A 27,920-nucleotide genomic window follows, 5' to 3' on the forward strand; every position below is an offset into this window, starting at 1 on the left:
GGGCTCAAGTGATCCTCCCGACTCGGCCTCCTGAGTAGCTGGGATTACAGGCGTGCGGGCACCCTGCCTGTTTTGAGGAGAAAAAAAAAAAAATCCACATTTCTTAATATGGTATAGAAGCCCTGCTGTTCTGGCTCTTGCCTGCCTCTCTGGCCTCATCTCCTTCCATGCCCAACCTCACCCCCAGTATTCAGACTTGTATCTCATGCTGCATTCGTAATGAGCTACGTGCAGGAGCTGGAAATAGCCATACTTTTCTTAAAGCTTCCACAGTTTATGCATTCTGTTCCCTCTCCCTAAAATGCCCTTCCCCTTGGCTGATTCCTAGTGGCCTTTAAGACTCAGATCAAATGTCAGCTTTTCTGGGAAGCCTTCCCTGGCCACTACTCTTCCTACCGCCTCACCTAATAGGTGCGTGTTCTTGGTGCGGGCTCTCACCCTCATCCTAGTCCCATGGTATAACTGTTCTTATACCGGTTTGGCGCCTCCGCCGGTCTGTGAGTCCTCAACAGAAACGATTGTTCTCAATTCTGAATTCCCAAGGCCGAGCACAGCACCAGGCATAGAGTTGGCACTTCATGAACATTTGCCAGAGGAGTTTTTTATGTACCAGGTTCTGGGTACTTTTCTTTTTTTTTTTTTATTTTGAGACGGAGTCTCGCCCTGTCGCCCAGGCTGGAGTACAGTGGCCGGATCTCAGCTCACTGCAAGCTCCGCCTCCCGGGTTTACGCCATTCTCCTGCCTCAGCCTCCTGAGTAGCTGGGACTACAGGCGCCCGCCACCTTGCCCGGCTAGGTTTTTGTATTTTTTAGTAGAGACGGGGTTTCACCGTGTTAGCCAGGATGGTCTCGATCTCCTGACCTCGTGATCCGCCCGTCTGGGCCTCCCAAAGTGCTGGGATTACAGGCTTGAGCCACCGCGCCCGGCCAGTTCTGGGTACTTTTCAAATACACTAATATGGTGTGGGTCTTTTGGTCTTAGAACCCTTCACACTCTTAAAAATTATTGAAGACCCCCAGCTTTTTTGTTGAAGTGGGTTATATCTACCAATAGTTGCCATATTAAAATGAAACTTGAGAAAACTTTTTTTTTTTTTTTTTTTGAGACGGAGTCTCACTCTGTCGCCCAGACTGGAGTGCAGTGGCCAGATCTCAGCTCACTGCAACCTCCGCCTCCCGGGTTTATGCTATTCTCCTGCCTCAGCCTCCTGAGTAGCTGGGACTACAGGCGCCCGCCACCTCGCCCGGCTAGTTTTTTGTATTTTTTAGTAGAGACGAGGTTTCACCAGGTTAGCCAGGATGGTCTCGATCTCCTGACCTTGTGATCCGCCCGTCTCGGCCTCCCAAAGTGCTGGGATTACAGGCTTGAGCCACCGCGCCCGGCCAAGAAAACTTTTAAATATGTATCAATTCGTTAACAATAACAAAAATAAACTCATTACACATTAACCATGTTAACATAATGTTCTAAATGAAAGATAACTATATTCCCATTCCCCGAATTAATGAGAGTATGGAAATTATTTTACATTTTTACAAATCTCTTTACTCTCTGGCTTCCAAGGGGACAGCTGGATTCTCAATATCTCCTTCATATTTGATCTGTTGCTTTATGTTGGTTACTGAGACATATGAAGAAAATCCGGTCTCACAACAGGTAAGCAATTGGAAAGATTTATTTATTTATTTATTTATTTATTTATTTATTTAATTTATTTTGAGACAGAGTCTCGCTTGGTTGCGCAGGCTGGAGTGCAGTGGTGCGATCTTGGCTCACTGCAATGTCCGCCTCCCAGGTTCAAGCAATTCTCCTATCTCAGCCTCCTGAGTAGCTGGGACTACAGGCATGCACCACCATGCCTAACTAATTTTTGTATTTTTAGTAGAGATGGGCTTTCACTGTGTTGGCCAGGCTGGTCTCGAACTCCTGACCTCAAGTGATCCATCTGACTTGGCTTTCCAAAGTGCTGGGATTACAGGCGTGAACCACCAAGCCTGGTCTGTCTATAATTATGATTATTATTTGTTTTTTATTTTTTTGAGACAGTCTTGTGCTGTCACCCAGGCTGGAGTGCAGCAGGGCGATCTCAGCTCACTGCAACCTCCGCCTCCGAGGTTCAAGTGGTTCTCTTGCCTCAGCCTCCTGAGTAGCTGGGACTACAGGCATAAGCCACCACACCCAGCTAACTGTTGTATTTTTTTGTTTGTTTTGTTTTTTTGAGATGGAGTCTTGCTCTGTCACCCAGGCTGGAGTGCAGTGACACAATCTCGGCTCACTGCAACCTCCGCCTCCCAGGTTCACACCATTCTCCTGCCTCAGCCTCCCGAGTAACTGGGACTACAGCCGTCAGCCACCATGCCCGGACAATTTTTTATATTTTTAGTAGAGATGGGGTTTCACTGTGTTAGCTAGGCTGGTCTCGAACTCCTGAACTCAAGTAACCTGCCTGCCTTGGCCTCCTAAAGTGCTGAGATTACAGGTGCGAGCCACCATTGCCAGGCCTGGCCTATTTATGATTTTTTTGAGAAAAAATCTGGCTCTATCACCCAGGCTGTAGTGCAGTGACACAATCACGGCTTGGCTCACTGCAGCCTTGACATTCTGGGCTCAAGTGTTCTCTCCACCTCAGTCTCTTCCAGTAGCTGGGACTACACATGTGCACCATCATACCTGGCCTTTTATTTTATTTTTTTAAATAGAGATGGTGTCCCACTATGTTGCCTAGGTTGGTCTCAAACTCCTAGGCTCAAGCTACCCTCCTGCCTCAGTCTCCCAAAGTGCTGGAATTACAGGCCTGAGCCACTGTGCCTGGCTGATAATTGGCAGTTTCTTAAGGGGCAGTTGCAATGTAGAACCTGAAATGATATCAATGACGTTTTTGTACTGTTAAACTAAAATCCATTGTTTTGGCTGAATGCGGTGGCTCACGCCTGTAATCCCAGCACTTTGGGAGGCCAAGGTGGGTGGATCACCTGAGGTCAGGAGTTTGAGACCACGCTGGCCAACATGGTGAAACCCTGTCTCTACTAAACCTACAAAAATTAGTCAGGTATGGTGGTGGCACACGCCTGTAATCCCAGCTACTCAGGAGGCTGAGGCAGGGGAATCACTTGAACCTGCGAGGCGAAGGTTGCAGTTAGCCGAGATTGCACCACTGCACTCCAGCCTGGGTGACAGAGCAAGACTCCGTCTCAAAAAAAAAAAAAAAAAAAAAAAAAAAAAATCCGTTTTTCTGAACTGCACCTTGATTGGATCTTTTACCCATGCATGATTTTGTAACACTGTGCATTGGTCATATGGAAAATAATTGATTCACTGAGCTATGCAAATCTTCCAAATATTAATGTTTCATTATACATTATTTTAAAAATCACAATAGGTTTCAGGCCAGGCGTGGTGGCTCATGCCTTTAATCCCAGCACTTTAGGAGGCCGAGGTGGGTGGATTGCCTGAGCTCAGGAGTTTGAGACCAGCCTGGGCAACATGGCAAAACCCTGTCTCTACTAAAAATACAAAAAGTTAGCTGGGTGTGGTGGCGGGCGCCTGTAGTCCCAGCTACTCAGGAGGCTGAGGCAGGAGAATTGCTTGAACCCAGGAGGTGGAGGTTGCAGTGAGCTGAGATTGCACCACTGCATTCCAGCCTGGGCAACAGAGTAAGACTCTGTCTCAAATAAATAAATAAATAAATAAATAAATAAAATAAAATAAAATAAAAAATCACAATAGGTTTCAACAGTAAAGTCTTTGTTTTTCTTCATAGTATTATACTGGAGAACAGTAAAGTCTTTAAGTTTTAAATTTTGGAAAGCTGTGAAGCTCATGTAGCAAATACAAGTGTTCCAAAATTCGATTTTTCATTTGAAAGCCTGAACTGTATCATTGGCAGCAAACACTGTCAGATTTTTCCCTGAAGTGACAGACTCACTTTGTTCCTTTTTATAAAAGTTCTGCCAGCTACCTAAGTCTGATAACCAGTTTGTCGGTCATTCTTTTGAGTAAACGTGGCATTCCACAAGCAAGCAGCTAGTTCAGCTCAGAACTCAAAGAATAGTCTGAGTTATTTCCTCCTGAAAACCATCATACCTTGGTATGCAAAATGCCTTATGCATACTTCCCACTTTATCAGACAGAATGTTGAAAAGACTTTTCCTGCAGGATTAAGGTTTAATTAAATTAATACATTTAGGCTGGGCGTGGTGGCTCACGCCTGTAATCCCAGCACTTTGGGAGGCTGAGGCAGGCAGATCACGAGGTCAGGAGTTTAAGACCAGTCTGGCCAACATGGTGAAACCCCGTCTCTATTAAAAATACAAAAATTAGCTGGGCATGGTGGCATGTGCCTGTAATCCCAGCTTCTCAGGAGGCTGAGGCAGAATTTCTTGAATGGGGACCCAGGAGGTGGAGGTTGCAGTGAGCCGAGATCATGCCACTACACTCCAGCCTGGGCTACAGACCGAGACTCCGTCTCAAAAAAAAAAAAAAAAAAAAAAAATTATTTTTTACTTCATCAAGTACATTTTTTTTGAGTCTTGCTCTGTTGCCCAGGCTGGAGTGCAGTGGTGTGATCTCAGCTCACTGCAACTCTGTGTCCCAGGTTCAAGCAATTCTGGTGCCTCAGCCTCCCGAGTAGCTGGGATTACATGTGTGCGCCACCATCCCCAGCTAAGGAAAATAATGTCTTGGTATTGTTATGAAAATAATTTTGACCTATGGACCCCTGAAAAGGTCTTAGGGAACCCTAGGGGTCTGAGGACCACATTTGAAGAGTTGCTGGTCTAATGGGTTTTAAAGCCTCTCCCCAGATGGCTCCCAAGGTATCACTAGTGAGAAGTACGTGATTGGACCCAGTTCCTGAGGACATGACAAGGAAATGGTAACAGGAGTAAGCAGCTGTCCTGGGCTCATAGCTGGAGTTCAGAGTCTGGACTACCACTTGTCGGGGAGGTTGTAGAAGGGATTTGATCTCCAAGGCCCTCAACTCATACTATGACATTGAATCTAGGATTAGGGAGCCCCTGCAGTATGTACTGGAGTTGCCAGTCCTCTGCGTCAGAGAAGTGATAATACATCTCAATTTTCCAGTGCTTAGCACAAGCATGGCTTAGTAAATATTAAATGAATGAATCACAGGTGATAGGAGTGACGGTAGGAAGTTGGCACCATCTCTAATGGGCTGTCCTAGAGTTTCATCTACTTTATTTCTTAGAGAAGGGCTCTCACTCCGTCACCCAGGCCGGCGCACAGTGGCACCATCATAGCTCACTGCAGCCTTGAACTCCTGGTCTCAAGCAGTCCTCCTGCCTCAGCCTTTTAAGTAGCTTGGATTAGAGGCTCGAGCCACCGTACCAGCTACATTCCATCTACTTCAAGCTTTCCCTAATGTGGTGGGAGTAGAAGGTGTTAGTAGCAGATGGGTGGCGTTTGTGTTCTACTTGAGGAAATAATGTACTGGGCGGTAGTGTTGACTAAAGAATCATTCATGAAAATAGAGGCCAACCTAAGACGACTGTCAGAGAGTCCATACGTTATGGGCAGAGTGAGTGGATGAGGACGTGGAAGCACACAGCATCCATCTTCCGGACTGCCTCCTTCCACTGACCCACCAGGTTAGCAGGGCAGCTGGAACAGGGCTGCTAGCACCTGCCTGGCCACTAGGGGAGCTCTGCCCCTCTAACAATAAATTCTCACACCTGGGTCAAGCTTTTCCCTTTTAGTGATTCTCTAGGCAGGAGTGCCCCAACCCAATCAAGAGTGGTGCCTACCCGAGGCAGCCTCAAGTTGGGATTTTTTTGTTTGCTAATGGCTTCAATCAATTTTGTGGCCATAGTTCTCTTAGGCTCAGACACTTACAGGCTTATTATTTTTAGCAAAGCTTGAAAATTTGAATTTGGTCAAGGACTGGATTTGTTGACATACCCTGAGTAGTCATGAAGAACAGAATGTCTTGGTAGCCACAAGGAGCTGTAGTAGCTGCTGTCTCAGCAGCAGCAGAACAACACTTTGTGAGGCTTAGGTGCTGGTCAGTGAGGTGAGGATAATAGGAGTATGACTTCTCAGGCACAGCTTCCCCAGTGGGTGACTTTAGGGGTCCGGGTGCAAGGATGAAGCGACCTCAGGGGCAGACTGCCAGTCTTCGCTCCCATTTCAAGCCGGATCAAGGAGGGTGACAGAACTCAACCCCACTCTCTCTCCTACTGCCCTGGGAGAAATCTTCTGTCTCCCTTGAAGCCAGGCAGAGGTTGTAGGTAGAATCATTTTTATTGGAACATGACCTGTTTGGGGCTTACAACTCTGCAGCCCCCATGGGTAGCTGGGGGTAGGGGAAGATAGTATCAAAAAACGATGAAGAGAGCTGATGAGGCTGTGGGGACTGGCTGGAAGCTGCTGGCAGGGTGGAGTGGGCTGGGGCCCTGGCAGGTTCAGATCGAGGTACAGCAGCGTTAATAATACTCTTGGAGCGTTAATACTCTGGGGAGGGGCAGGCACTTGGGGGCCCTAGGGCATGAAGGCACTTGGGGTTAGGGAGTGGACAGGGGATGTGCTGTGGGATTGGGTGGGGCCAGGCCCTGGGGTTTGGCAGGCACTTTGGGAAGTGCTGGGGTTGGGCAGATTGGGCTCTGACAGCCCAGAAGGCTTTGGTAGTGGCAGGCAGAGTCTCTGGGCTGGGTCTGTGTTAAATAGAAGCAGCTTCTCTAGTGCTCATCTCGAAGCTCTGAAGGCAGGAACTTGTACTGCTGCTGCCGGATCTGGGCCAGTTTCTTCCGCGCCTCTTCTAGCTCTCGTTCCTTCCGAAGCATCTCTTCCTGTGCTGCGATGATCTGAGGGTGGAGATCAGGGACTTAGTTCAGTGAGGATGTACGGCAGGGGCATAGGGAAGTTGGGACCAGTACAGACAACGTGACTGCCCTCCTGACAGCATCCCTCAGTGTCTGGGGTGAAGCTCACCTGGGCAATGCCGCCGACCATCTTCTCTTTCACCACCACTGTCTCATTCTCCTGCTCTTCGAAGGCTGCAGCCTTTTGTGCTGCTTTCACCAGGTTATCTGAGGCTCGCTTTACTGCGTTGCCAGCAGCCTGGGCAGAGAGAAAGTGGCCTAAGTTGAGAACTCACATAGGGTCCCAGTTAAGACAGTCCCTCAATTCTCTCATAGAAACATACATCTTGGGAGTGACAGTTTGAAGCAGTATAGCCCAAGGGACAATGGGATGGGTCAGGGTTCTCACCTGAAGTCGTTTCATTGCCTCCGAGTCCTGGTCAGCCTTGACCTTGCAGGCCACAAGGAGCTGGGCTGTGGAGGCAGCTACCTGCTTGGCTGATGAGATGAGCTTCTCCTGGCTAGCGTGGCCTTGCACAGCTGCATTGGCTGCCTCACACAGATTGTTGGTGGCCGCAGCCACCATCCGGGCCTAAAGCAGGGAGAGTTTGCTTAAAAATATGTCCCTTGCCCTGGTCCATCCCCACTCCAGCCTTTTCAAGTCTCTCAAACTGAAAGAGACCTAGCAGGTATTGCACACTTACAGCAGAAATGAGGCCCTGAGACCACTGTCCATCGTCCAGTGCATTGGCTGGAATGGCACCCACCTGCAGGAAGGAGAAGAGCCTGCTTAGACCTGCATTTTCCTCACTTCAAAGACTCGTTGGCTATGGATATGGGTGTGGACATCAAAGTGCCGACCCGACCCCATTCTTGTGGGTATTTAAGCACTCACCTTCCCTTGGGCCACTAGTTCTCTCTGGGCAGCCGACGCAGCCTTTACCAGTGCACTGGTGGCTGCTGCAATGGACTTGGCAGCTTCTAGTATCTGTTCCTCAAAGTTCAAGGACTCATCTGCCTCCTGCAATAAGCAAAGGTTGCAGAGAGAGATGTAAAGTCAGAGATGGGGCTGAAGGTGGGGACACTCTGCCATGGTGAGGGTGGAAGAGGAAGGGAGCAGGACTGACCTTGGGTTTGGCCCGGGGCTTCAGCTGCTCTAGCTTTTTAGCTGCAGCCTCAATGGCGGCTGCAGCTCCCAGGAGCTCATTCTCAGCAATGACTGTGGGGTCCTCTGGGTCCACCCATTCTGTTCCTAGTGGGATGAGGGAAGAGGAAAGAGGCTAAGGCAGAGTGCAGAGGTCAAAAGCACCAGAGGGCATGGTTAGTATCATCAGGCCCTGTCACCTGTGGGGACTATGGGCAGAGGCTAGCACAGAGCTATCCAGCCAGGAAGCAGAGATCACACCATGATAAGGGTTTTCCATCCGTCCCTGTCCCTGGTCACCCCTCACCCTTCATGGCTTCAGCAGCCTGGATGAGCTCAGTGACGGAACCAGCCACACGCTTTGAATGTCCTGTCAACTGCTGCTTCAGTTCTGGGCTTGGCTTCTGCAGGGTCTGGGCAAGAAGCAGGCAGGGGACAAAGAGCATCACATCTTAGGGTCTACCCTGATCTATGAAATAGGGCAGACCATGGCCCCCTCACCCCATCCCTAGAGCACTCCACACCACAGCCCTCAAACACCACGCTGCCTATCCAAGCACACATCATGCATCACACCTCACGCATGATGGAGACAGTGGGGCTGTGTCACTCACCGGCTGCAAGGAGCAAGGAGAATGATGAGATGAAAGAAGAGATGACGAAGGTAGAGAAGGGGGTGGTCAGATGGGAAGGGAGGAGAAAAAAGAGGAAGAGGAAGAGGTGACTGGGAGAACCAAAGATGATAAGAAGGATGGGGCCTGGGAGAAAGGGAGACTTGGAAAGGAGAACAGATTTGGGAAACAGAAGGTGGGGTAGGGAGGAGATCTGAGCCAAACAGAGAGCAGGGTGTGAGGCCTGCAGGAAGAGGCCTGTGTATTCAGAGAGGCTGGTACGAGGAACAAGCTACGCCCTCCCTTACCAGCAGCACATGGTCCAGCAGTTCCAGGTAGCCATTGGCACACTCCCGGCCATAGTGCAGGGCTCGAAGCCGCACATCAGGGGCCACTTCCGGGTGGTAAGCTGCTTCCTGTCCCCAGAGTAATATGTTAAGTTTTAGGATCCCAGATCCCTACAGTTTCTTTCCCACTATGTTCTTCCCCAAAGCTGCCTCATGGAAATGCCTCAAGGATTTCTACCTTGCAAGCCCGAAGCATATCTGCAATAGCACGGCGGCTCAGATTGGCTGTGGCAATGACATCTTCTTGGCGACAGGAATTGCCAGCGGCAACGGCCTTGGCTGTTGCCATGGTGATACCCTTGGTCATTCGGATGAAGTCTTCTGGGGTAGAGGTCTTGGCAGGTGGCTCTGGGGAACAGAAAACCTGTGGGGGCAGAACAAGAAGAAAGATTTTACAGTGGCTGAGACTATGAGACAGTGTAGAACTCTGTGTGCATGTGATTTGGTGCAGACATTCACACATCACAGTGAATGTAACAGAAGGCAGCTGGTTATCATTTCTGACTGAAGCAACTGGGGAGTTTGTTTGTTTGTTTGTTTGAAATCACAAAAGTAATTACAAAAATGGCTTTTGGCTGGGTTTTCATTCCCAAAATAGAGAGAACCCTTGAAGGGGTGAGAGGCAGAGCTGGGCCGTAAAAGATATACATAAAAGATGATAGGAGGACATTTTAGGTAAATGGTAGGACATGAACAACCAAGATGTCTTCCTTTTTTTTTTTTTTTTTTTTTGAGACGGAGTCTTGCTCTGTCGCCCAGGCTGGAGTGCAGTGGCCGGATCTCAGCTCACTGCAAGCTCCACCTCCCGGGTTTACGCCATTCTCCTGCCTCAGCCTCCCGAGTAGTTGGGACTACAGGCGCCCGCCACCTCGCCCGGCTAGTTTTTTGTATTTTTTAGTAGAGACGGGGTTTCACCGTGTTAGCCAGGATGGTCTCGATCTCCTGACCTCGTGATCCGCCCGTCTCGGCCTCCCAAAGTGCTGGGATTACAGGCTTGAGCCACCGCGCCCGGCCTACAACCAAGATGTCAAGTGGGAAAGTATCAAGGAATGTTCTGGAATATAGGAATGGTGAAGAAAAGGTTATTGGGGCCTTGAATATCACACTGAAGAACTTGGAATTTTACATAATATGTGAAAGTCATAAAATATTTTGATGTATGGGGTCAATCTGCAAACATTTATTAAAGATCAGCTAGGTGGCAGATTCTATGCAAGGGGCTAGGGATGCTCCTTGTTCTCACGGAGCTTACATTCTGGTTTTGGACACAGGTAATAAATAAGTAAACAAGCAGTAAAACTGAGGACTGTGATTTGGATTATGAGAGAATTTAAAAAGAGTGCTGTGATGAGAACTATTTCAGATAGGTGGTCAGGGAAGGGCCCTCTGAGGAGGTGACACTGAAGCTGAAGCCTGAGGAACTGGAAGGAGCACAGTGTTCAAAAAGCTGGAGAAAAGTGAGTGGAAGAGCCTGCAACAGGTGAGAGCCTGGCATGTTCTCAGAACTGATAGGGCAGGGGGATGGGGCGCAAAAAGGAGGAGAGTAGGATGAGATTGGAGAAGCAAGCAGGGTCATCACTGATGGGTTTTAAGTAGTGAAGTGACATAATCTAATATATATTTAAGACAGAGTCTTGCTCTGTCACCCAGGCTGGAGTGCCCTGGAGTGATCATAGTTCACTGTAGCCTTGAACCCCTGGGTGTGAGGGATCCTCCTGCCTCCAGACTCATGAGTAGCTGGGACAGTCGTGGGTCACCTTGCCTAGCTAATCTTTAAATTTTTTTGTAGAGACAGTATCTTGCTATGTTGTCCAGACTAGTCTTGGACTCACTGAAGTGATCCTCCCATCTCAGTCTCCCAAAGCGCTGGGATTTTACAGGCATCAGCCACCATGTCCAGCTCTAATTTATATTTTAAAAACATAATTCTGGCTACTGTGTACAAAGGAGGGGGCAAGTGTTGAAGCACGGTGATTGGATAGAGACTACTGTATAAATCCAATTAAGGACTGATGATGGTTTGGACAGTGTGGTAGTGGTGGGAGATAAAAAGAGAAAATGAGCTGTATTTGGAAGGGGCGCTAACAAAACTTAGATGTGGGGAATGAGAGAATGAGAGAAGTCTAATATATTGAAGCTGGGTTTCTGGCTTTAGGAACCGAGTTACTATAAGGTGCCATTTACTGAGATGGTGGAAGACCAAGAAAGGACCAGGTATGGGAGGCAAAGAGTCAAGAGTTCCAATTTGGACATCTTCAAGTAAAGGTGAAAACAGAACCTTAGAAAGATGAATTTAGAAATCAGAAAGATGACTAGGGAGAGATGAGAGTGGCAGGGACCGGAATCAGGGAGACCAGGGAGAAAGCTGGTGCCACAGCCAAAGTGCAGTAGAGTATGGAAGTGTGAACCAGAGTGCGGACAGGGCACCAGGGAGGAAGAATGAAAGAACATGGCAATAGCCTGGATATAGTGGCTAAGATGGTGAAGTCAAAGATGACTGAGGTGGAATCTTCATGAGTGCAAGGGTGTTCCCACCATTAGGAGGACCATGTCATGGTTCAGAGGCACTGTGTCTAGGTGGTGATGTCAAACAGGCAGTTGAAAATAACTCAACTCAGAACTGGATGTCTGCTTCTTACAGAATAATAATGAAAGTGGTTAAACTTGCCAAAGAAGAGAAGAGAGAAAGAAGGCTATTTGTACAACCCTGGGAAGACCTCTGCATTTACTAGGTTAAAGGTGATTCGATGATGTTTGAGAAACAAGATAAAAACCCAGTATCTAGGCCAAGGGAAAAAATAATTTCTTTTTTTTTCTTTTTTTGACATGGAGTCTCGCTCTGTCGCCCAGGCTGGAGTGCAGTGGCGCCATCTTGGCCACTGAATGTGGCAATTAAGAGGCCACTAGTGACTGGAGAAAGAGGGAGGGTGGTGAAAAGACAGTTGCCAAATGCTAAAGAATAAACAAGTGGGTAGGGGACAGACATGAGTGTAGCTCACTGGCACAGTGGCTCATGAGTGTAACCCCAGCACTTTGGGAGGCCAAGGTGGGAGGATCACTTGAGGCCAGGAGTTCGAGACCAGCCTGGTCAACATGGTGAAACCCCATCTCTACTAAAAATACCAAAACTAGCCAGCATGGTATGCACCTGTAGTCCCAGTGACTCAGAAAGCTGAGGCATGAGAATTGCTTGAACCTGGGAGGTGGAGGTTGCAGTGAGCCGAGATCACACCACTGCACTCCAGGAGGGCGTGGGAGACCTGGGGTAGGGAAAGTCACATGGTGACTGAGGAAGATGCCACGTGAAATGGAAAGGTTACCCACACCTGGGAGAAGTGACAAGAGGAGAGGGCTGAGAAGGCTGGAGGAGGATGGCTACAGAGCGAGACCCTTCTCAAAAAAAAAAAAAAAGTCTGGCGATAGATGAGAGAGAAGACTGTGTGTGACTCCGTCTGTGAGTATATGTGTGGCACAGGTTCACAGGCTTTCAGGATCCCTCTCTCTGACCCAAGTCCCTGATGCCCCAGACTCTCTCTCACCGTCAGTTCCTGCCGTATGTGTTCGGTGGTTGCCTCCAGGGCCCGAGTGCCTTTGGTGGCCTCATCTTCCACGGCTTTTACTGTCTTAAGCAATGATGTCACATTGGTCACCATCACCTGGAGGTATCAGAGGAGTGTAGAGGAATGATTTTAAGGAACAGGAGGAAGTACATTAAGCCAGTGCCCCTCCTGATGTTGCTCTCTCATTCTCTCCAACCTTGGCAGAGTTCTTTAGCTGCCACACAGCAGGGTCATCTCCAACTTTGCCAGCTGCAGCCTTCGTTGCACTGATGAGGTCTCCCAGGGCCTTGGCTACATCTTTCACTGCGTTGATTAGTACCACCTGTATGGGAGAGGGTTGGCTCTGGTCTATGGGAGGAAGAAGCGGGACAGGAAGTGGTTCCAGCCGGAATTAGGGGCATCAGACCGCTACCTGGGTCTCAGGGTCCTCAGCTCCCAGGCTGGCTGCACCCAGCTTGACCACATCAGCGAGGCGGGTGATGGTCGCCACGGAGGACTGGGCAGCCTGTGCCAACTTCTCCTGGCTCCCGGCTGCGTTTTGCACCAGGACCTTGGTGTCCTCCACCAACACCTTCGCAGTCTTCAGGATGCCCTCCCTGAAAGAGGGCCCAGCTTAGTCAGATCTCCCCTACTCACTCTAGCCTGTCCAAGGTGCCTGGTCCAGGTCTTCCCTATTCCAGCGAATGCTATCCTGCCTCTTCCAGCCCCATGCCCTGACCTGTCTGCCTCCCTTAGGCCCAGGTCCTGTCTTACCGGTGGTCAGCAAAAGTTTCAGTACCCTCGCGATTGAGCGTGCCAGCAGTGGCAAACATGATGGTGGTGTCGAGGTCAGCAATGATACCAGACACAGCGCTGGCTGCTGTGATACAGGCCTGGGTGCCACGATTCCCAGCCTGGAGCGCAGCTAAGACGTGTGAGACCTGGGGTAGGGAAAGTCACATGGTGACTGTGGAAGGTGCCATGTGAAATGAAAAGGTTGCCCATGCCTGGGAGAAGTGACAAGAGGAGAGGGCTGAGAGGGCTGGAGGAGGATGGCAAAGGCTACAGAGTTTGGAGGCAGTCCCACCATCTGCAGGGATGAGCATTGTCACCTTCTCAGAGACTCTCCGGGCACACTCTATGAGCTCCTTCTTGGTGTAGGCATCACTGGGGCTGCACTGCAGGGCGCCTGCCTTGGTGACCAGAGCGGCACAGCCATGGCCCAGCTCCTGTACCCGGTGTTTGATATGGGAACCTATCTGTGAGCCGAGGGAAAAAGAGAGAGATTTTACAAGGGGCACTCAGGGTACCACTGTGCTTGGAAAAGTCACTAAGGACATAGAAAAAACATGCATCGTAGATTAAAGCAGCAGAGAGAGAAAGTTCCCAGCATAAGGACGTTTCTGGTTTCATGTCCTTTAGGCAGGAGGTAACCTCCTACACATGGAAAATAGTAGCATGCAGGCACTAAGTGGTGAGGATTGTGTTAAGCACAGTGGGGAGGAGGGGAGGAGCACTTTATGTTTGAGTGTTAGAATCAGAGGGCCGTGGATTACCATGTGGCCTGTATGGGGTTATGGAGGGTTTTGAGGATGGGGATTACATGTGTCCTACTAAGATCCAATTACTTGCTTTCTTGGAAAGCTAGAGGCTTAGGTAAGGAAGAGCTTCATGGCCTTGCAGCAAGAAAGACAAGAACATGGACTGGCAGCACAGCAAAGAAGTAGCCGTAGGCCCAGATGAGGGTCAACAGAAGCCAGAGAGGCAGGTCCGGGAAGGCTCCAGATTCTGAGCTGTCTCCTTTGTACCCGTGACTGAAGAAGGCTTTGATCCTCTGTCCCTACCCAGAGCCTCACTAGTCTTCAGCAGAGTGGCCCTGAGGCTGTTCCCCTTTCTATGAAAGACCAGAGAGAGTGGGGGTGGGACAGCCCTAGACGCTGACACATCAGGAACAAGGGGCAGGGGGCAGGGCAGAGCTGCCTCCACGTTTACCTCTTCATTTTCAGCAGCCACCGCTGCAGGCTTGGCCTCCGAGGCCAGACGGCCATAGTCACTGGTCAGCTGGTTAGCAAGAGGGCCCAGCTCCTCCGGGCTGGTGTTTGACTTGGTAACCTGGTGATAATGGAAGGAGTGAAGTTATATCCAAAGTCAGCTCTCTGAGGGCAGTCCTCTGGCACTCGCCCAAACTCACCATCTCCTGAACGGTCACTGCAATGGCCTTGGCTGTCCGCACCATAGTTGTTTGGTAATCCACGAAGGAACCTTCTGGTTCACCCATTGGTCCTTCATCTAGCTGAAGGGGGAGGACAGGGAAAGGGAAAGACTGTTAGGGTCTCTGCCACTGTGCTTGGAGGCTCTGGCCCAGGGTAGCCTCAGTGTGTCTACAGGCACCCCAAGACTCTAACCTGGTTGATGGCCTGGGTGATGGAGTCCACCATGCCACCCACGACCCCGGCAGCACTGGCTGCCTCGTTGAGAGTTGTTGTCAGGTCCTCTACGGCCTCTGTCATCATCTGCACAGCCTCCTCCAGGGCTTCCTGGGTGTGAGCTGCTTGCTGTGGGGAGAGGAGAAGAGCTCTGTTGTTCCTGTTTCTCCAGCCTCTTGCTAGTAACAGCTCCTCCCTCCCAACCCTCAATACCTTTGGGTTACCACCAGCCTCCTTGGCAGTGTATAGCAACTGCAGGGCAGATTCTGCCAATGTTTTAGTCTGGTCCAGGAGCGCCATCTGCTGCGGGTGGCTCAGGGTCTTGGAGGCAGCACCCACTGCAGCCAGGGTGAGTGGCTCAAAGTACTGGGCCATCTGGGACACCTGAGGCAAGGGGTTGGACTAGGGGTCAGGTTCCCTCTTTCTCACCCTACTCCCTGGGATTTCCCATGAGTCTCCATAGGTACCTTGTGTCCCAGCTGGGAGGCTTCAGCCCGGGCAGCATTGGCCAGTGGCTCAATGAGATGGGATATCTCTTGTACTGCAGTAAGCATCTGAGTGTGCAAGGCCTGGGGAGGAAGTGGACTTTAGCCCTGATCGTGACCTGCAGAAGGACCCTCTGGCTACACAGAACTGCTCTTCCTTTCATACCGAATACCCTAACCCTCCTTGGCACATCTTAGCCCTTTGATGTCCCTAAGAAGCCACTCCATGATCCCCCAACTTCTTTGAGTCTGACATTTCTCTTCTTAGACACATCTTTCCATATAACCCTCTCCCCCTCACCTCTTGAGAGATTCCCTCACGGGGAGCAAGCTGCTGGCTGACTGCAGCGAGGGAAGCCTGGTCTAGGTCCCGTAGACAACTGTTCAGACCTGCAATGGCCGCTTCACACTCCAGCTGCCCTGGAGCCTTGTCCCTGCAGACACATCAGGGGCTCCAACATCAAGAACATCCCCTAGTGCAAGGCCAGCCTATCCTTCCCCTGTATCCTCCCAACACCATCCCATCTAATTGCACTTAAGTGCCCATCCTCCATTCTGCCACAATGTGTGCCCCCCAGCCACACTGGTTCTCCACCCCTCAGTACCTCATGCTTGTAATTAGCTTCTTGATGGAGTCTGAGACAGTACGGGAGTGGCCGGCCAGCACTGACCAGCTCGGGGGGTCCCGGGGATTGACTGCGAGGGCCCGGGCTGTCTGGATGAGTCCCCCAGCACTCTCTAACATTGTCTTGGCAGATATCACAATAGGCTCCATGGCAGCCCGACCCTGGGGAGAGGGGAGGCAGGAAGGTAAGTCTCAGGATTCCCTGGAAGATGAGGTGATAAGCTGGCCCGTCAGATCTCCCTTCACATCACCTCACCTCAGGGCTGATCTGGGCAGGAATGCTGGAGAACTCAGGGTTGGACGCAAAGGCACTCAGATTGTCCACAGCCTCCAGCAGAGGGGCTGTTGCTGCTCGGCACTGGGCACGGTTCTCCTCTGTGAAGGCCCCATCTAGCGCCTAGAAGTGACAGAGAGGCTCTCAGGACTTGGGATGCAGGCATAGGGGGTATAGGAAGTGAAGTCCAGGTCTCCTTCCCGGGACTTAAAGGATTTGGGGAGAGGCTAGGTGGTCAGTCTGGATAGAAAGAGTTTGGGCTCAGGCAGAGGGGATTTGGTAGAAGGCCTCAGAGAATAACTGGGGGACTCGGGAGAGAAGATCGGACAGGTCAGGGAGAGGCTGGGAATTCAAGCACTGGGAACCTTGATGGTCTTGACAAGATTAGCTGTGCTGTTGGCCACCTCCTTGGCTGACTGTACAAACTGGCGCTTGGCAGTAGGATTGGCGGTACGGGCAGAAGCCAGGCGACAGCTGTTACACAGTGCAGAGGTGTGTTTGGCCACAATGGTGGCTGCGGAGAGCACCTGAGGAGACATGTGGGAGAGCCACGATGAGGGCAGGAAGGTGGTGTACATACCCAAGGAGGAGCCATTTTAGGGTCAGAGGATGGAGAGTAATACCCTGGGGAGTCAAAACAGAGTCACCTGAGAAGTCAAGATCTAGGAGACAGAGACACCCAAAAATGAACTGGGCATGGGAGAGGAAAGACATAGTAACGGAGAAGCCATAAGAGGGCCGGTGGGAGAGTAAGCTCGAATATCTACAGAGAAGTTGTGAATTTAGCAGTAACTGAAAAATGATGAGACCCATGGCAGAAAAAGACAGTTACTCAAAGAGAAGCCATGTGTGCAAGGTCAGAGATGGGTCCCTGCCTTTTTTCCCACATGCCTCACCTCCCTCTACTCCATGGGGTTGGCCTGCCCTTTCTCAGACTTGCCTGTGGTCCCTATTCCCTTGAGTTACCTGGGCCTGGGTACAGCCAGGCTCTCCCAAACTGTGGCAGGCCATCTGAATTGCCTGGTTTGCACGGGCAAACTGTGTGGGCTCCACCAGCCCTTGCTGTCCAGCTTGACTATTGGGGTCAGAGACACCAACCAGATATGCAGCCTAGGAAGAGAAAAGGGGGTTGGGGTGAGGAATAAAGATTGCAGGTGGGAAATGAATAGTGATAGCAGGGACAAAAGAGAACAGAGGTAAGTTTAGAGAACAGGGTTTATTTTCCAGAGTTCTCCATGAGTGGAGATACATTAGCAAACTATGGTTATACTGTAAAGAAGAAAAAAAATACTCTCCTGTTTCATTAAGTATATTCAAGCATTTCAGAAGATTAAAAAAGTTAATCAAAAGGAAAACTATGTAACAAGGGTTTTCATCAAATCTCTATTTAGATATGTTTGTGTATGCTGGGTCTTAGAGTAAAAAGTATGGCTTACTTTAGTAAAAAGTTTAAGAGTGAAATACAAATATACACCTTTGTGCACACAAGCAAAGCCTCTTTTAAAGACAGTTCAAACCTGATGAAGGTTATTAGGCTAATTCACATTTACAGCACCTCCATGCATCAGGTATTTTTGGAAAGGGAAGGGAGGGATTAAAAAGCCGTTTTTATGACAGAAACAACATCCTAATGTTTGATTCATACTTCAATCAATACACATTAGCTTTGCTTTTTCCTCTATGCATTTTCACAAGTTGGGGGGAAAAAACAAACAAACAACAAAGAGGTTTAGTGAAACCCCCTCTTACTAAAAATACAAAAATTAGGCGGGTGTGGTGGCGCACACCTGTAGTCCCAACTACTTGGGAGGCTGAGGTAGGAGAATTTCTTGAACCTGGGAGGCGGAGGTTGCAGTGAGCTGAGATTGTGCCTCTGCACTCCAGCCTGGCGACAGAGTGAGACTCCATCTCAAAACAAAAACAAACAAACAACCAAAAAAAAAAAAAAACAACTCAAGCCACTTAGAGCAAGGCACCCATTCTGTCAGGGCACAGGGAGGTGGTGGAGATGGAGGGCTAGGATGGTAGGCTTTCAGGGAAAACAGTCTGAGGCGAACTCTCATGCCAGTTTGTTTTAAGGATTCAAATACTAAAGCAAAATACTTTAGAGCTAACAGGTAGTTTTATACTTGATAACGTCGAAAAAGGCAAAGTTAAGTGATGACTCAAGTAACTAGAAATTTTGTCACTAGTACTATTTTAAGAAAGTAGTAATTACAGCCGGGCACAGTGGCTCATGCCTGTAATCCCAGCACTTCGGGAGGCCGAGGCAGGCGGATCACAAGGTCAGGAGATTGAGATCATCCTGGCTAACACTGTGAAACCCCGTCTCTACTAAAAATACAAAAAATTAGCCAGGCGTGGTGGCGGATGCCTGTAGTCCCAGCTACTTGGGAGGCTGAGGCAGGAGAACGGCGTGAACCTGGGAGTCAGAGCTTGCAGTGAGCCGAGATCGCGCCACTGCACTCCAGCCTGGGTGACAGAGCAAGACTCTGTCTCAAAAAAAAAAAAAAAAAAAAAAAAGAAAGAAAGTAGTAATTACAGAATTACAGGCCACGTGTGGTGGCTCACACCTGTAATCCCAGCACTTTGGGAGGGTGAGGCGGATCATGAGGTCAGATCGAAACCATCCTGGCTGACGTGATGAAACCCCGTCTCTACTAAAAAAAAAAACACAAAAAATTAGCCAGGCATGGTGGCAAGTGCCTGTAGTCCCAGCTACTCAGGAGGCTGGGGCAGGAGAATGGTATGAACCCGGGAGGCAGAGCTTGCAGTGGGCAGAGATCACGCCACTGCACTCCAGCCTGGGCAACAGAGCGAGACTCCATCTCAAAAAAAAAAAAGTAGTAATTACATGAAAAAATGGTTTATATAAGCTAATTAGTATATTTTGAGAAAGCCAGCTGGAAAAGGCCTCATGGTTGGGCAGTGTAATCCTAACCAAAGTACCAGGGTTCAGGAATTACAGCAATCAGAACTGTTGATGTTCAGTAATTGCTGATAAGTGTCTCCACTTCAGGAGGACAACCCAGATACCACAGAGCTGGCTTTGCAAACATAAACTTGATTTATCTACAGGTATGTCAGGCTGAGAGGAGACGGGGTAAAGAAAGTAGGGGCCATTCAAGGAACCCATCTCAGGAAAATAACCTGTGCAGCTGCCTCGGTGAAGCCACAAAGTGCCTTTGAGGCTGTGGAAATGGCCTCTCCAAACTCTGGCAGATTTCCATTCTTGGCATTTTGGGAGATGCCAGTCATAGCCTCGCCCAGCACCTGAGGAACAGAGTACATCAGGGGAGTCAGAGCGTGTTCTCAGAATCCCAGGTCAGCATCTGGTTAGCTCCATCCTACTGCCCTCTCTCCTCTGAGTTCCTGGCTGTGCTGACCTTTGAGTTCTCCATTACACTGTCCAGGCAACCAAAGTAGGACATGTCATTGATGGGCTGGACTGGATTCTCCAGGAGTTCCCGGACTGTCTGTGTAGGGGGAGGGCAAAGTGAGATCCAAGACACCTCCCTCAGACCCAAAACCAGAACACTTCCCTCAACCTCAATGCCATCAGCCTGCCATGTGCCTACCTCCAATTCCCGCAGGGCATTATCACACTCCTTCTGGCCGGGTGCCTGCTGGGTGCACATAGTGATGAGCTGATTGATACTGTCAGTTACTGCCCTGGGAGGGACAGAAAGTTGAGTGAATAGGTGAATAGGTCATAATTTCTGGGTCCTATGTAAGTATTTATCTTTTGCCTATAGCCACTCTTAAGCCGGGAAGCTCTCATGAACTGCCTGTTCCCCAGTCTCTCTCACACAGTCCAGGGCTGGGCATGTCAGCAACTATTTACCTGGCAGCTGCAGCCAGCTGACTCTTGAGGTTAGGGGCAGCAGGGTCCGTGGACAGGGCCTTGGCAGCCAGAAGAAGTTTGCTTGAAGACATGGAGATGCCCTTTAAGTTGGACACAACTTGGGCTCGGTCCTCCTGGCTCTGTTGAAGTTGACAAAGTCAATGCATTGTCCTGTCCTTTCTTATCTGTCTCTAAAAGGGATCTTCTTTCCCAGACACTCAAGTAAGTGCTAGAGACTGGGGAGGGAAGGGAGCCAGGAGCAAGTCAGGACTGGTCACCCAACTGCCTCCTATCTAACCCTTAGGGGGAACCATTCAACCAGACCCTCTGCCTCTTCATACCGGAGCCTGGCCTGCCATCTCCACACCCGCTTCCAGGAAGGTGCTGAAGTCCTGTCCAAATCGGCCTGAGGCTCGAGCCAGGTCCTGAGGGGTTCCCCGAGAGGCCTGCACCAGTTCTGTGGCTGCCTGATTCAGCCCAGCAGCAGCTTCATTCAACCGGCTCTGAGCTTCTTGAAATGTCCCAGTACTAGGAGGAAGCTGCAGGGTGAGAGGGGAAGTCAGACAGAAGAATGGGGAATGATGCAGGGAGAAGTTTCGTAAAGGAGGGCTGAAAAGGTGGGCACATAGCATGGGAGTAATGAAAGGGGACAGATCTGGGAAGTCAGGGTCAAAGGACAACCGAGAGGGAGGAAGGAGAGGCCTGGCATTCTTTGACTCCTACGTTCCCCCACCCCCTACCGTCCTCCTACCGAGTCACTCAGGAGTCGCTTGCTGGCATCTCCAACTGCCCTCAGGGCATTATCCACATCGCGCTGGCCAGGTAGGCAGCTGACACAGCGGTTCAGAGCCTGGGTCACTGCTTTAGCCACCTGGGGTGAGAAAGGAGACAGGGTTGCCCAAGTGAAAAAAATTTGAGTGATCGCCTCCATTCATGCGACCTGGGAGATGACTAGCTCTACTGCCTCTGAAAGTGAAAAAAGCATTGTAGGTGAACAGGCTGAGGTTAGGGTTTCAAGTGACAGTAATTAAACTTCCCCAAACTTGGTGTTTAGCTCGGCCCATGACTGAATCCAACTGAGACACTTCTACAAGACCAAGAGGGCTGGGCATGATGGCTGACGCCTGTAATCCCGGCACTATGTGAGGTCAAGGTGGGTGGATCACAAGGTCAAGAGATCGAGACCATCCTGACCAACATGGTAAAGCCCTTTCTCTACTAAAAAAAATACAAAAATTAGCTGGGTGTGGTGGTATGTGCCTGCAGTCCCGTCTACTAGGGAGGCTGAGGCAGGAGAATCACTTGAACCCAGGAGGTGGAGATTGAAGTGAGCCAAGATTGCACCACTGAACTCCAGCCTGGGCAAGAGCGAAACTCCATCTCAAAAAAAAATAAAATAAAATAAAATAAATAAAAAAATAAAAGACCAAGAGAACATAAGGGTGGAATCTACAGAGGGGCTCTCAAGAGCAGACATGAGAAGACATCGCTCTGTCAGTGCGGACGAGGCTTAGAAGCTTTGGCCTCAATCAGGGTGGGCCTTATGAAGGAACCTGGGGGAGAGGGAGAGGGAGGGAGTGGCCCCTTCCCAATACCTGACCTGGGCAAGCCGCTGCTGGCTCTCAGGGTCCCCTGGATGGCCAGCTGCCTTTTTCGCCTCCTCAATAAGGCTGCTAGCTTTGTCCAGCACATCACTGGCCGTGTCAAGTACAATGGCCTGCACTGCAGGATCTGACGTCAGTGCAGCAACTCCCCTAGCAGCCTGGGCCAGTGACCGCAGCCCACCTGCCACATCCCGAGCTGCAATACCTGGGGAGATGCGGAGAAAGAGGGAAGGGAAGGTGCCTTCATTGCCAGGCCCTGATTCCAGTGGTTTCCTCTGTCAGTCCCATCCCTCATCCAGCTCCCATTTTCCTACTTCCCTCACAATATGCCCCATGCCTGGCCCTCTGCCCACATACCTGCATAATTCTCATTGCCCTGGGCAACCTCTCCCAGTAGCTGGGCGATGGCAGAGCTCACGGCTTTGGTGCTGTTGCCCAGGTCCTGGGCACACTTCTCCATCTAAGGATGAAGGGGGAAGAACTGGACTTGAGAAAGGAGGTGAGGAGAAGGAACCTGAGAAGGTACTTGGGGACAGGTGGCAATTTAAATAAAGGTTTTGGGCTGGGTGTGATGGCTCACACCTATAATCCTAGCACTTTGGGGGGCCGAGGCAGGTGGATCAGCTGAGGTCAGGAGTTCAAGACCAGCCTGAGCAAAATGGCGAAACCCCATCTCTACTAAAAATACAAAAATTAGCCAGGCATGGTGGCGCATGCCTGTAATCCCAGCTACTCAAGAGGCTAAGGCAGGAGAATGGCTTGAACCCAGGAGGTGGAGGTTGTAGTGAGCTGAGATTACACAACTGCACTACAGTTTAGGCGACAGAGCGACACTCCATCAAGGAAAAAAAAAAGAAATAAAAGAAAGAAAAAGAAAAGAGAATAGGAAAGAGGAAAGGAAAGAAGGGAAAGGAAAGGAAATGAAGAAAAGAGGAAGGAAGAAACAAAGGAAGGAAGAAACAAGGAAGGAAGGAGAAACAAGAGAAAGAGAAAGAAAGAAAGAGAAGGAAGGAAGGAGAGAAAGAAAGAAAAGAAAAAGAAACGAGAGAAAGAAAGAGGATATAAAAAAGGAAGGAAAGAAGGAAGGAAGAAAGGAAGGGAGGGAGGGAGGGAGGGAGGGAGGAAAGGTTTTGAGCAGCTCTGGTGCACGGAGGGGAAGGAAGACTTTAGGATTTGAGTAAGAACGAGGTCTTAAACATACTTACTGTCTCCCCAGGTAAGGGTTTAAGCTTGCCATCTCGAGCCGCTGCCTTCACTTCCTGTAGATCTTTCTCTAGATTCTGTACCAAACTCAGGGCAGAATCCATCTCCAAAGGTCCACATGCTTCCTGAGCCTATAAGAAAGGGGTTTTGGGTGTAGGAGGTCCTGCTGTGTCTCACCAATGCCTCTGATCACACAATTATCCACGTATCGGGTTATTCTGCACAGATTTCCTCTCATTACAGAACTCCAGCCTCATCTTCCAAAGCCACAACCAGCTTCCATACCTTCTGGGCAGCCGTCCGGAGTTCAGCCAGCGCAGTGCCCAGGTTCTTGGCACACTGACTCAGCTGCATGGCTGAAGCCTGGTCCTGAATCGTTGGCACTGAGGCCTTTGCAGCTGCCACCATCTTCCCACCTGGCTGTTGGGGAATAGGCAGGTGGATGAAGTGTGCCATCCTCCCTCTGGGCTTAGGTACAAGGACTGATGATGATCAAGACGTAGGGAACACTGGGGCTTGGTATTGGGAAAGAGGCTGTTGGCAGAGATTCAAACTATGGGAGATGGAGGCTTAGAAAGGTGGGAAGGTCAGGTCAGAGAAGTGCGGAGAGGGTGCCTTGCCTGCAGGAAGCTCTGGCTGGCAGCAATGAGGGCAAGCTGAGTGCTGGGGCTGTCAGGCTGGGCTTGGCTTCCTCGGACGCCCTGCACCAGCAGCGGAATCTGCTCTGCCACTGCCTGCAAGTGAAAAATGTCATAAGAGACGCACAAGTCCCCCTCTTCCCACTCCCACACGCTTCCTAGAGTCTTACCTTGCAGCTCTGCACCAGCAGGGGCTGGGGGCCGGCAGAGGCCTTGGGGGTAGAGGCCGCGTGCTGAGCTGCAGCGATGGTCTGTGTGGCTGAGGCTGCAGCCTGCTTGGCTGCATGCTGTGAAGAGAGTAGTCAGACCAAGCCCATGGATTCCCATGCCCAGTCCCTGGCCTACCTCGCCCAGGCTATGCCCCAAGGACATATGAACTTACTCTCCGCAGCTCCCTTCCAGTTAATTCCTCCCACAGCACCCACATTCTCTCTTGCTCCTGGTGAAACTCCCAGCCTCACCTCCAGGCGCTGCACCAGCTTTTTCTTGATGGCATTCTGCGCGGCTGCATTGGTGGCCATGCGCAGCCCCTCAGCTGCCTCCCGCAGCCGCTGCTGCTGCTCCTCACTGTCAGGGTAGGCAGCTGCTCCCTGAGGGAGAGGTAGAAAGACAGTCATCACCCAGCTCTCCTGTGGATCCTAAAGAAGCTCCTCTCTCACTTCTCTAGACTCGGTTTAAAATTCACGTATTTTCCTGAAGTCATCTCTAACTGGCCCCACCAAAAAACAATCACCTTTGAGAGGAGCTGCCTCATGAAGGTCAATGGGAAATCTCAGGGGGCTAGGATTCCCACCGGATGCTGAAATCCTTTCTTAAGGTGGAAATGTTTTGCCTTCCCCTCCTTGGGGAATACCACACATCAGTGAGGTGAGTAGGGGGGCTCCCTGGGCAAAGGAGGACTCAGTTTAGAGCAGGCATCTCAGGAATACTAAAGCAAGGGACCTGCTTACTCCTGCCAACTGAAAAGCCCCAGAGCCCAGGGGGCCTAGGAATCATCTGGGCTTCTTTCTGATGGTTCTCTGCATCCTGGTGTTTCAGTGTCCTACTGCCTTGTCTTTCTCTGTACGGCTGGCAGCAGAGGCCCCAGAGACTGAATGCCTATGTGTATTCACAGGGGAGACCAGGAAGGAGAGGAATCCCAGGCAGGCTAGCAGCAAAGAAGGTAAAAATAGGAATAGAAGGCCGGGCGCGGTGGCTCAAGCCTGTAGTCCCAGCACTTTGGGAGGCCGAGACGGGCGGATCACGAAGTCAGGAGATCGAGACCATCCTGGCTAACCCGGTGAAACTCCGTCTCTACTAAAAAAATACAAAAAACTAGCCGGGCGAGGTGGCGACGCCTGTAGTCCCAGCTACTCGGGAGGCTGAGGCAGGAGAATGGCGTAAACCCAGGAGGCGGAGCTTGCAGTGAGCTGAGATCCGGCCACTGCACTCCAGCCTGGGCGACAGAGCGAGACTCCGTCTCAAAAAAAAAAAAAAAAAAAAAAGACCTTGGACTTAAAGAAAAAGGATCTGGTTGCCTACTACAGAGGAATGGGAGAGATTTATTAAAGGACATAAAATTACAGCTAGATAGGAGTAAGTTCTAGCGTTCTACACCACTGTAGGATGACTAAAGTTAATAATATATTATATAGTCTCGCGGTGGCTCAAGCCTGTAATCCCAGCACTTTGGGAGGCCGAGACGGGTGGATCACGAGGTCAGGAGATCGAGACCATCCTGGCTAACACGGTGAAACCCCGTCTCTACTAAAAACACAAAAAACTAGCCGGGCGAGGTGGCGGGCGCCTGTAGTCCTCGCTACGCGGGAGGCTGAGGCAGGAGAATGGCGTAAACCCGGGAGGCGGAGCTTGCAGTGAGCTGAGATCCGGCCACTGCACTCCAGCCCGGGCGACAGAGCAAGACTCCGTCTCAAAAAAAAAAAAAATAATAATAATATATTATATAGTCTCAAATAGTTGGAGAATACTGAATGTTCCCAACACAAATGATAAATATTTGGATAAATGCTGGCTATGTTAATTACTCTGATCTGATTGCTATATATGTATTTTAATGTCACTATGTACCTCATGAATATGTAAAATTATGTCAATTAAAAAATAATTTTAGGCCAGGTGCGGTGGCTCACGCCTGTAATCCCAACACTTTGGGAGGCCAAGGCGGGAGGATCACTTGAGTCCAAGAGTTTGAGACAAGCCTGGGCAACATAGTGAGACTACCTCTTTTAAAAAAACAAAACAAAACAAAACCTGGGCCATGGCTCACCTGCAGCCTTAGGGCTCATTCACTTCCTGAGTGCTCCTATACTTGTCCTCTTGTATTTTCTGCTTTTCCTGGGTCTCCCCTATCAGATGAGGGTGACCATCTGGACCTTTCTACTGCCCTCCAGGGCCCAGTCTGGGGATGTGCACAGAAGTCTTTGTACCTTGGCAGCCTCTACCATCTTGGCTGTGGCATCAGCTAGGATCTTGGCAGCACTTAAGAGCTTGCGAGAGTTCTCCAGATCACTTTCCCCCTCAGCATCGGCCTTGATGGCATTGACCAAGTCAGATGTGGCTTGGGCCAGGATGCGGGCCTGTCGCACCATCTCTCCTGAGAGCACAGGGCATAGTCAGGCAAGGAAGCCAGAGATACTGAGGTGTCAGGGGTGGGGACAAAGGTGGGGAAAAGTGATGTAGACAAGGTAGACGGGGGCTTTAGGGACAGAAAAGAGACTGGCAAAAGCTCTTGCATGATTTCTTTAGGGTTATTTTTTTTCTGGGTTTAGGATCTTGAGAAAAACAGATTCTCCAGTGGGTTCTTACGGAAGGACAGTCTCCAATGGGTATTTTCAGCCAGTAGCCTTGAGATGAGACACTCTGAAAACTTTTGGGGTCAGGGGTACAGTAGGGAAGGCTATACCACTTTCATGCCACTTTCTATATATTTTTGTGCATACTTTGGTATATTCTTTAAATGCTCCAGGGAAGGTAGAGGACTTAATATTCCTTTTACAGAAGAGGAAGCAGAGGGTTCAGAGAGCTTTAATGATGAGCCTATGATTGTGTGGCTGGCAAGCCCACACTGTGCTGAGTTTCTTGGGGTGAAGTGGTTGGGTCCACAAAGGGATGATGTCCAGTGGGCTTAGGGAACCCTGGTGGGGTTTTTTGTTTTCCTGGGGGTGGGTGTCTTACCAGCATCACCCATGGAGCTAAAGATGTTCTCAGTGACAGTAAGGATGGTGTCAGTGGCCTGGTCATAACGGCCAGCAGGCCCAGCCCCTGTGGCATGGGCCTTCACATGCTGCAGCAGCTCATTCAGGGCCTGGGTGACAGCTGTGGCTGCTGCTCCTACCCCTCGCAACAGTTGCCCATCCTCTGTAGCTGCCTGGGAGGCAGACACACAGCCCTCCACGGCTTTGGCTACCAGTCGTCCAGCCTCCACCAGTTGTTCTTGGCAGACAGGTGAGCTGATTGTAGGTGCCACCACCTGTAGGTAAAGTGAATGTCAGAGATGTAGGCAAGGGAAAGGAGGTAGAGTGTGCTGCTCATAGCAGTAACTGGGATGGGTGAGGAGGCCTCCAGAGCCAAAGAAATAAAATGAAAGGCTCACGTGTGTGTGGTAGTATCACCCCTCAGCACAGACTAGAGCAACCTTTGGGGCTCACCTTAGTACAGGCCACTAGTTGGGAAGTGGACAGGGCACACTGTGTTGCTGCAGCAATAACTTGGGTCTGAAGTCCCGAGTCCTCTGTCCGCTGGGCCACACTCTTGGCCTTGAGGACTAGGGCAGCTGCAGCACTTGCCACAGCTTTGGCGAGCTGCATTAGCACATCCTGTAAGAAAACAGCAGTTAGCATGACTGAGATCAGGCTTGGGATTCACAGACACTTCTCAGAGGCGTAAGCTGCTTCATTATTCCCATTAATCCCATCAAAGGAGAGTGCACACAGAAGCAACCAGAACCTACCCCGAGCCACTGCCCTGAGCACCCAGCAGGACAGAACCTCTACTGAAGAACAAACCCACACCGAGAGAAATACAGCCTACACCAAATGGAGACACACATGAGGCGGATACACTCGATGGTGACGGGGAAAGAACGGGGTGGCGCTGTTACAATGGGGTGAGGAGAGGAGGTATCTCCTGGGATCCCTTTACCCCCAGCTTCTTTACTCCACTTCTTGATCTTGGATTGGAAGTGGTCATCCTGGAATCTTGGGAGCAAGTCCCTATACTACCCTACCTGATCTCATTTCCCAAAGCCTGCCTTCGCCAGGCCTCTTCATCTCCCACCAAGTTCTGGTCCCCTAGGAGGCTGAGGGAGAAGTACAGAAACGAGTGTATGCGGCTCAGAGAGGACAAAGCTGGGAAGGCCCAGGCCA

General features: G+C 50.3%; 1 protein-coding gene across 2 annotated transcripts in view; it reads right to left on the reverse strand.

Moving 5' to 3' along the window:
- Positions 1–6,240: 6,240 nt before the first annotated feature.
- Positions 6,241–27,920, reverse strand: part of TLN1 (talin 1) — a 35,741-nt gene continuing 14,061 nt past the window's right edge. For both annotated transcript variants that reach the window (XM_007968776.3, XM_073021757.1), the window contains exons 18-57: positions 27,204–27,371; positions 26,731–27,025; positions 25,983–26,149; positions 24,018–24,146; positions 23,727–23,843; positions 23,539–23,652; positions 23,204–23,338; positions 22,921–23,049; positions 22,073–22,175; positions 21,712–21,920; positions 20,863–20,982; positions 20,453–20,650; positions 20,112–20,251; positions 19,846–19,939; positions 19,654–19,743; positions 19,418–19,540; positions 17,234–17,377; positions 16,633–16,794; positions 16,250–16,390; positions 15,974–16,155; positions 15,670–15,802; positions 15,351–15,452; positions 15,097–15,267; positions 14,863–15,012; positions 14,649–14,750; positions 14,450–14,569; positions 13,570–13,716; positions 13,232–13,398; positions 12,891–13,074; positions 12,675–12,800; positions 12,458–12,574; positions 9,097–9,282; positions 8,880–8,987; positions 8,268–8,373; positions 7,944–8,068; positions 7,712–7,837; positions 7,521–7,583; positions 7,226–7,408; positions 6,947–7,075; positions 6,241–6,819 (exon numbers count right to left, since the gene is read on the reverse strand). In XM_007968776.3, the coding sequence (XP_007966967.1) occupies positions 6,694–6,819; positions 6,947–7,075; positions 7,226–7,408; positions 7,521–7,583; positions 7,712–7,837; positions 7,944–8,068; positions 8,268–8,373; positions 8,880–8,987; positions 9,097–9,282; positions 12,458–12,574; positions 12,675–12,800; positions 12,891–13,074; positions 13,232–13,398; positions 13,570–13,716; positions 14,450–14,569; positions 14,649–14,750; positions 14,863–15,012; positions 15,097–15,267; positions 15,351–15,452; positions 15,670–15,802; positions 15,974–16,155; positions 16,250–16,390; positions 16,633–16,794; positions 17,234–17,377; positions 19,418–19,540; positions 19,654–19,743; positions 19,846–19,939; positions 20,112–20,251; positions 20,453–20,650; positions 20,863–20,982; positions 21,712–21,920; positions 22,073–22,175; positions 22,921–23,049; positions 23,204–23,338; positions 23,539–23,652; positions 23,727–23,843; positions 24,018–24,146; positions 25,983–26,149; positions 26,731–27,025; positions 27,204–27,371 (5,631 nt within the window). In that variant the 3' untranslated portion in view covers positions 6,241–6,693. The remainder of the gene's footprint in view (positions 6,820–6,946; positions 7,076–7,225; positions 7,409–7,520; positions 7,584–7,711; positions 7,838–7,943; positions 8,069–8,267; positions 8,374–8,879; positions 8,988–9,096; positions 9,283–12,457; positions 12,575–12,674; positions 12,801–12,890; positions 13,075–13,231; positions 13,399–13,569; positions 13,717–14,449; positions 14,570–14,648; positions 14,751–14,862; positions 15,013–15,096; positions 15,268–15,350; positions 15,453–15,669; positions 15,803–15,973; positions 16,156–16,249; positions 16,391–16,632; positions 16,795–17,233; positions 17,378–19,417; positions 19,541–19,653; positions 19,744–19,845; positions 19,940–20,111; positions 20,252–20,452; positions 20,651–20,862; positions 20,983–21,711; positions 21,921–22,072; positions 22,176–22,920; positions 23,050–23,203; positions 23,339–23,538; positions 23,653–23,726; positions 23,844–24,017; positions 24,147–25,982; positions 26,150–26,730; positions 27,026–27,203; positions 27,372–27,920) is intronic.

This window comes from Chlorocebus sabaeus, chromosome 12 (assembly GCF_047675955.1).
Source record: "Chlorocebus sabaeus isolate Y175 chromosome 12, mChlSab1.0.hap1, whole genome shotgun sequence".
Lineage (NCBI taxonomy): Eukaryota > Metazoa > Chordata > Mammalia > Primates > Cercopithecidae > Chlorocebus > Chlorocebus sabaeus.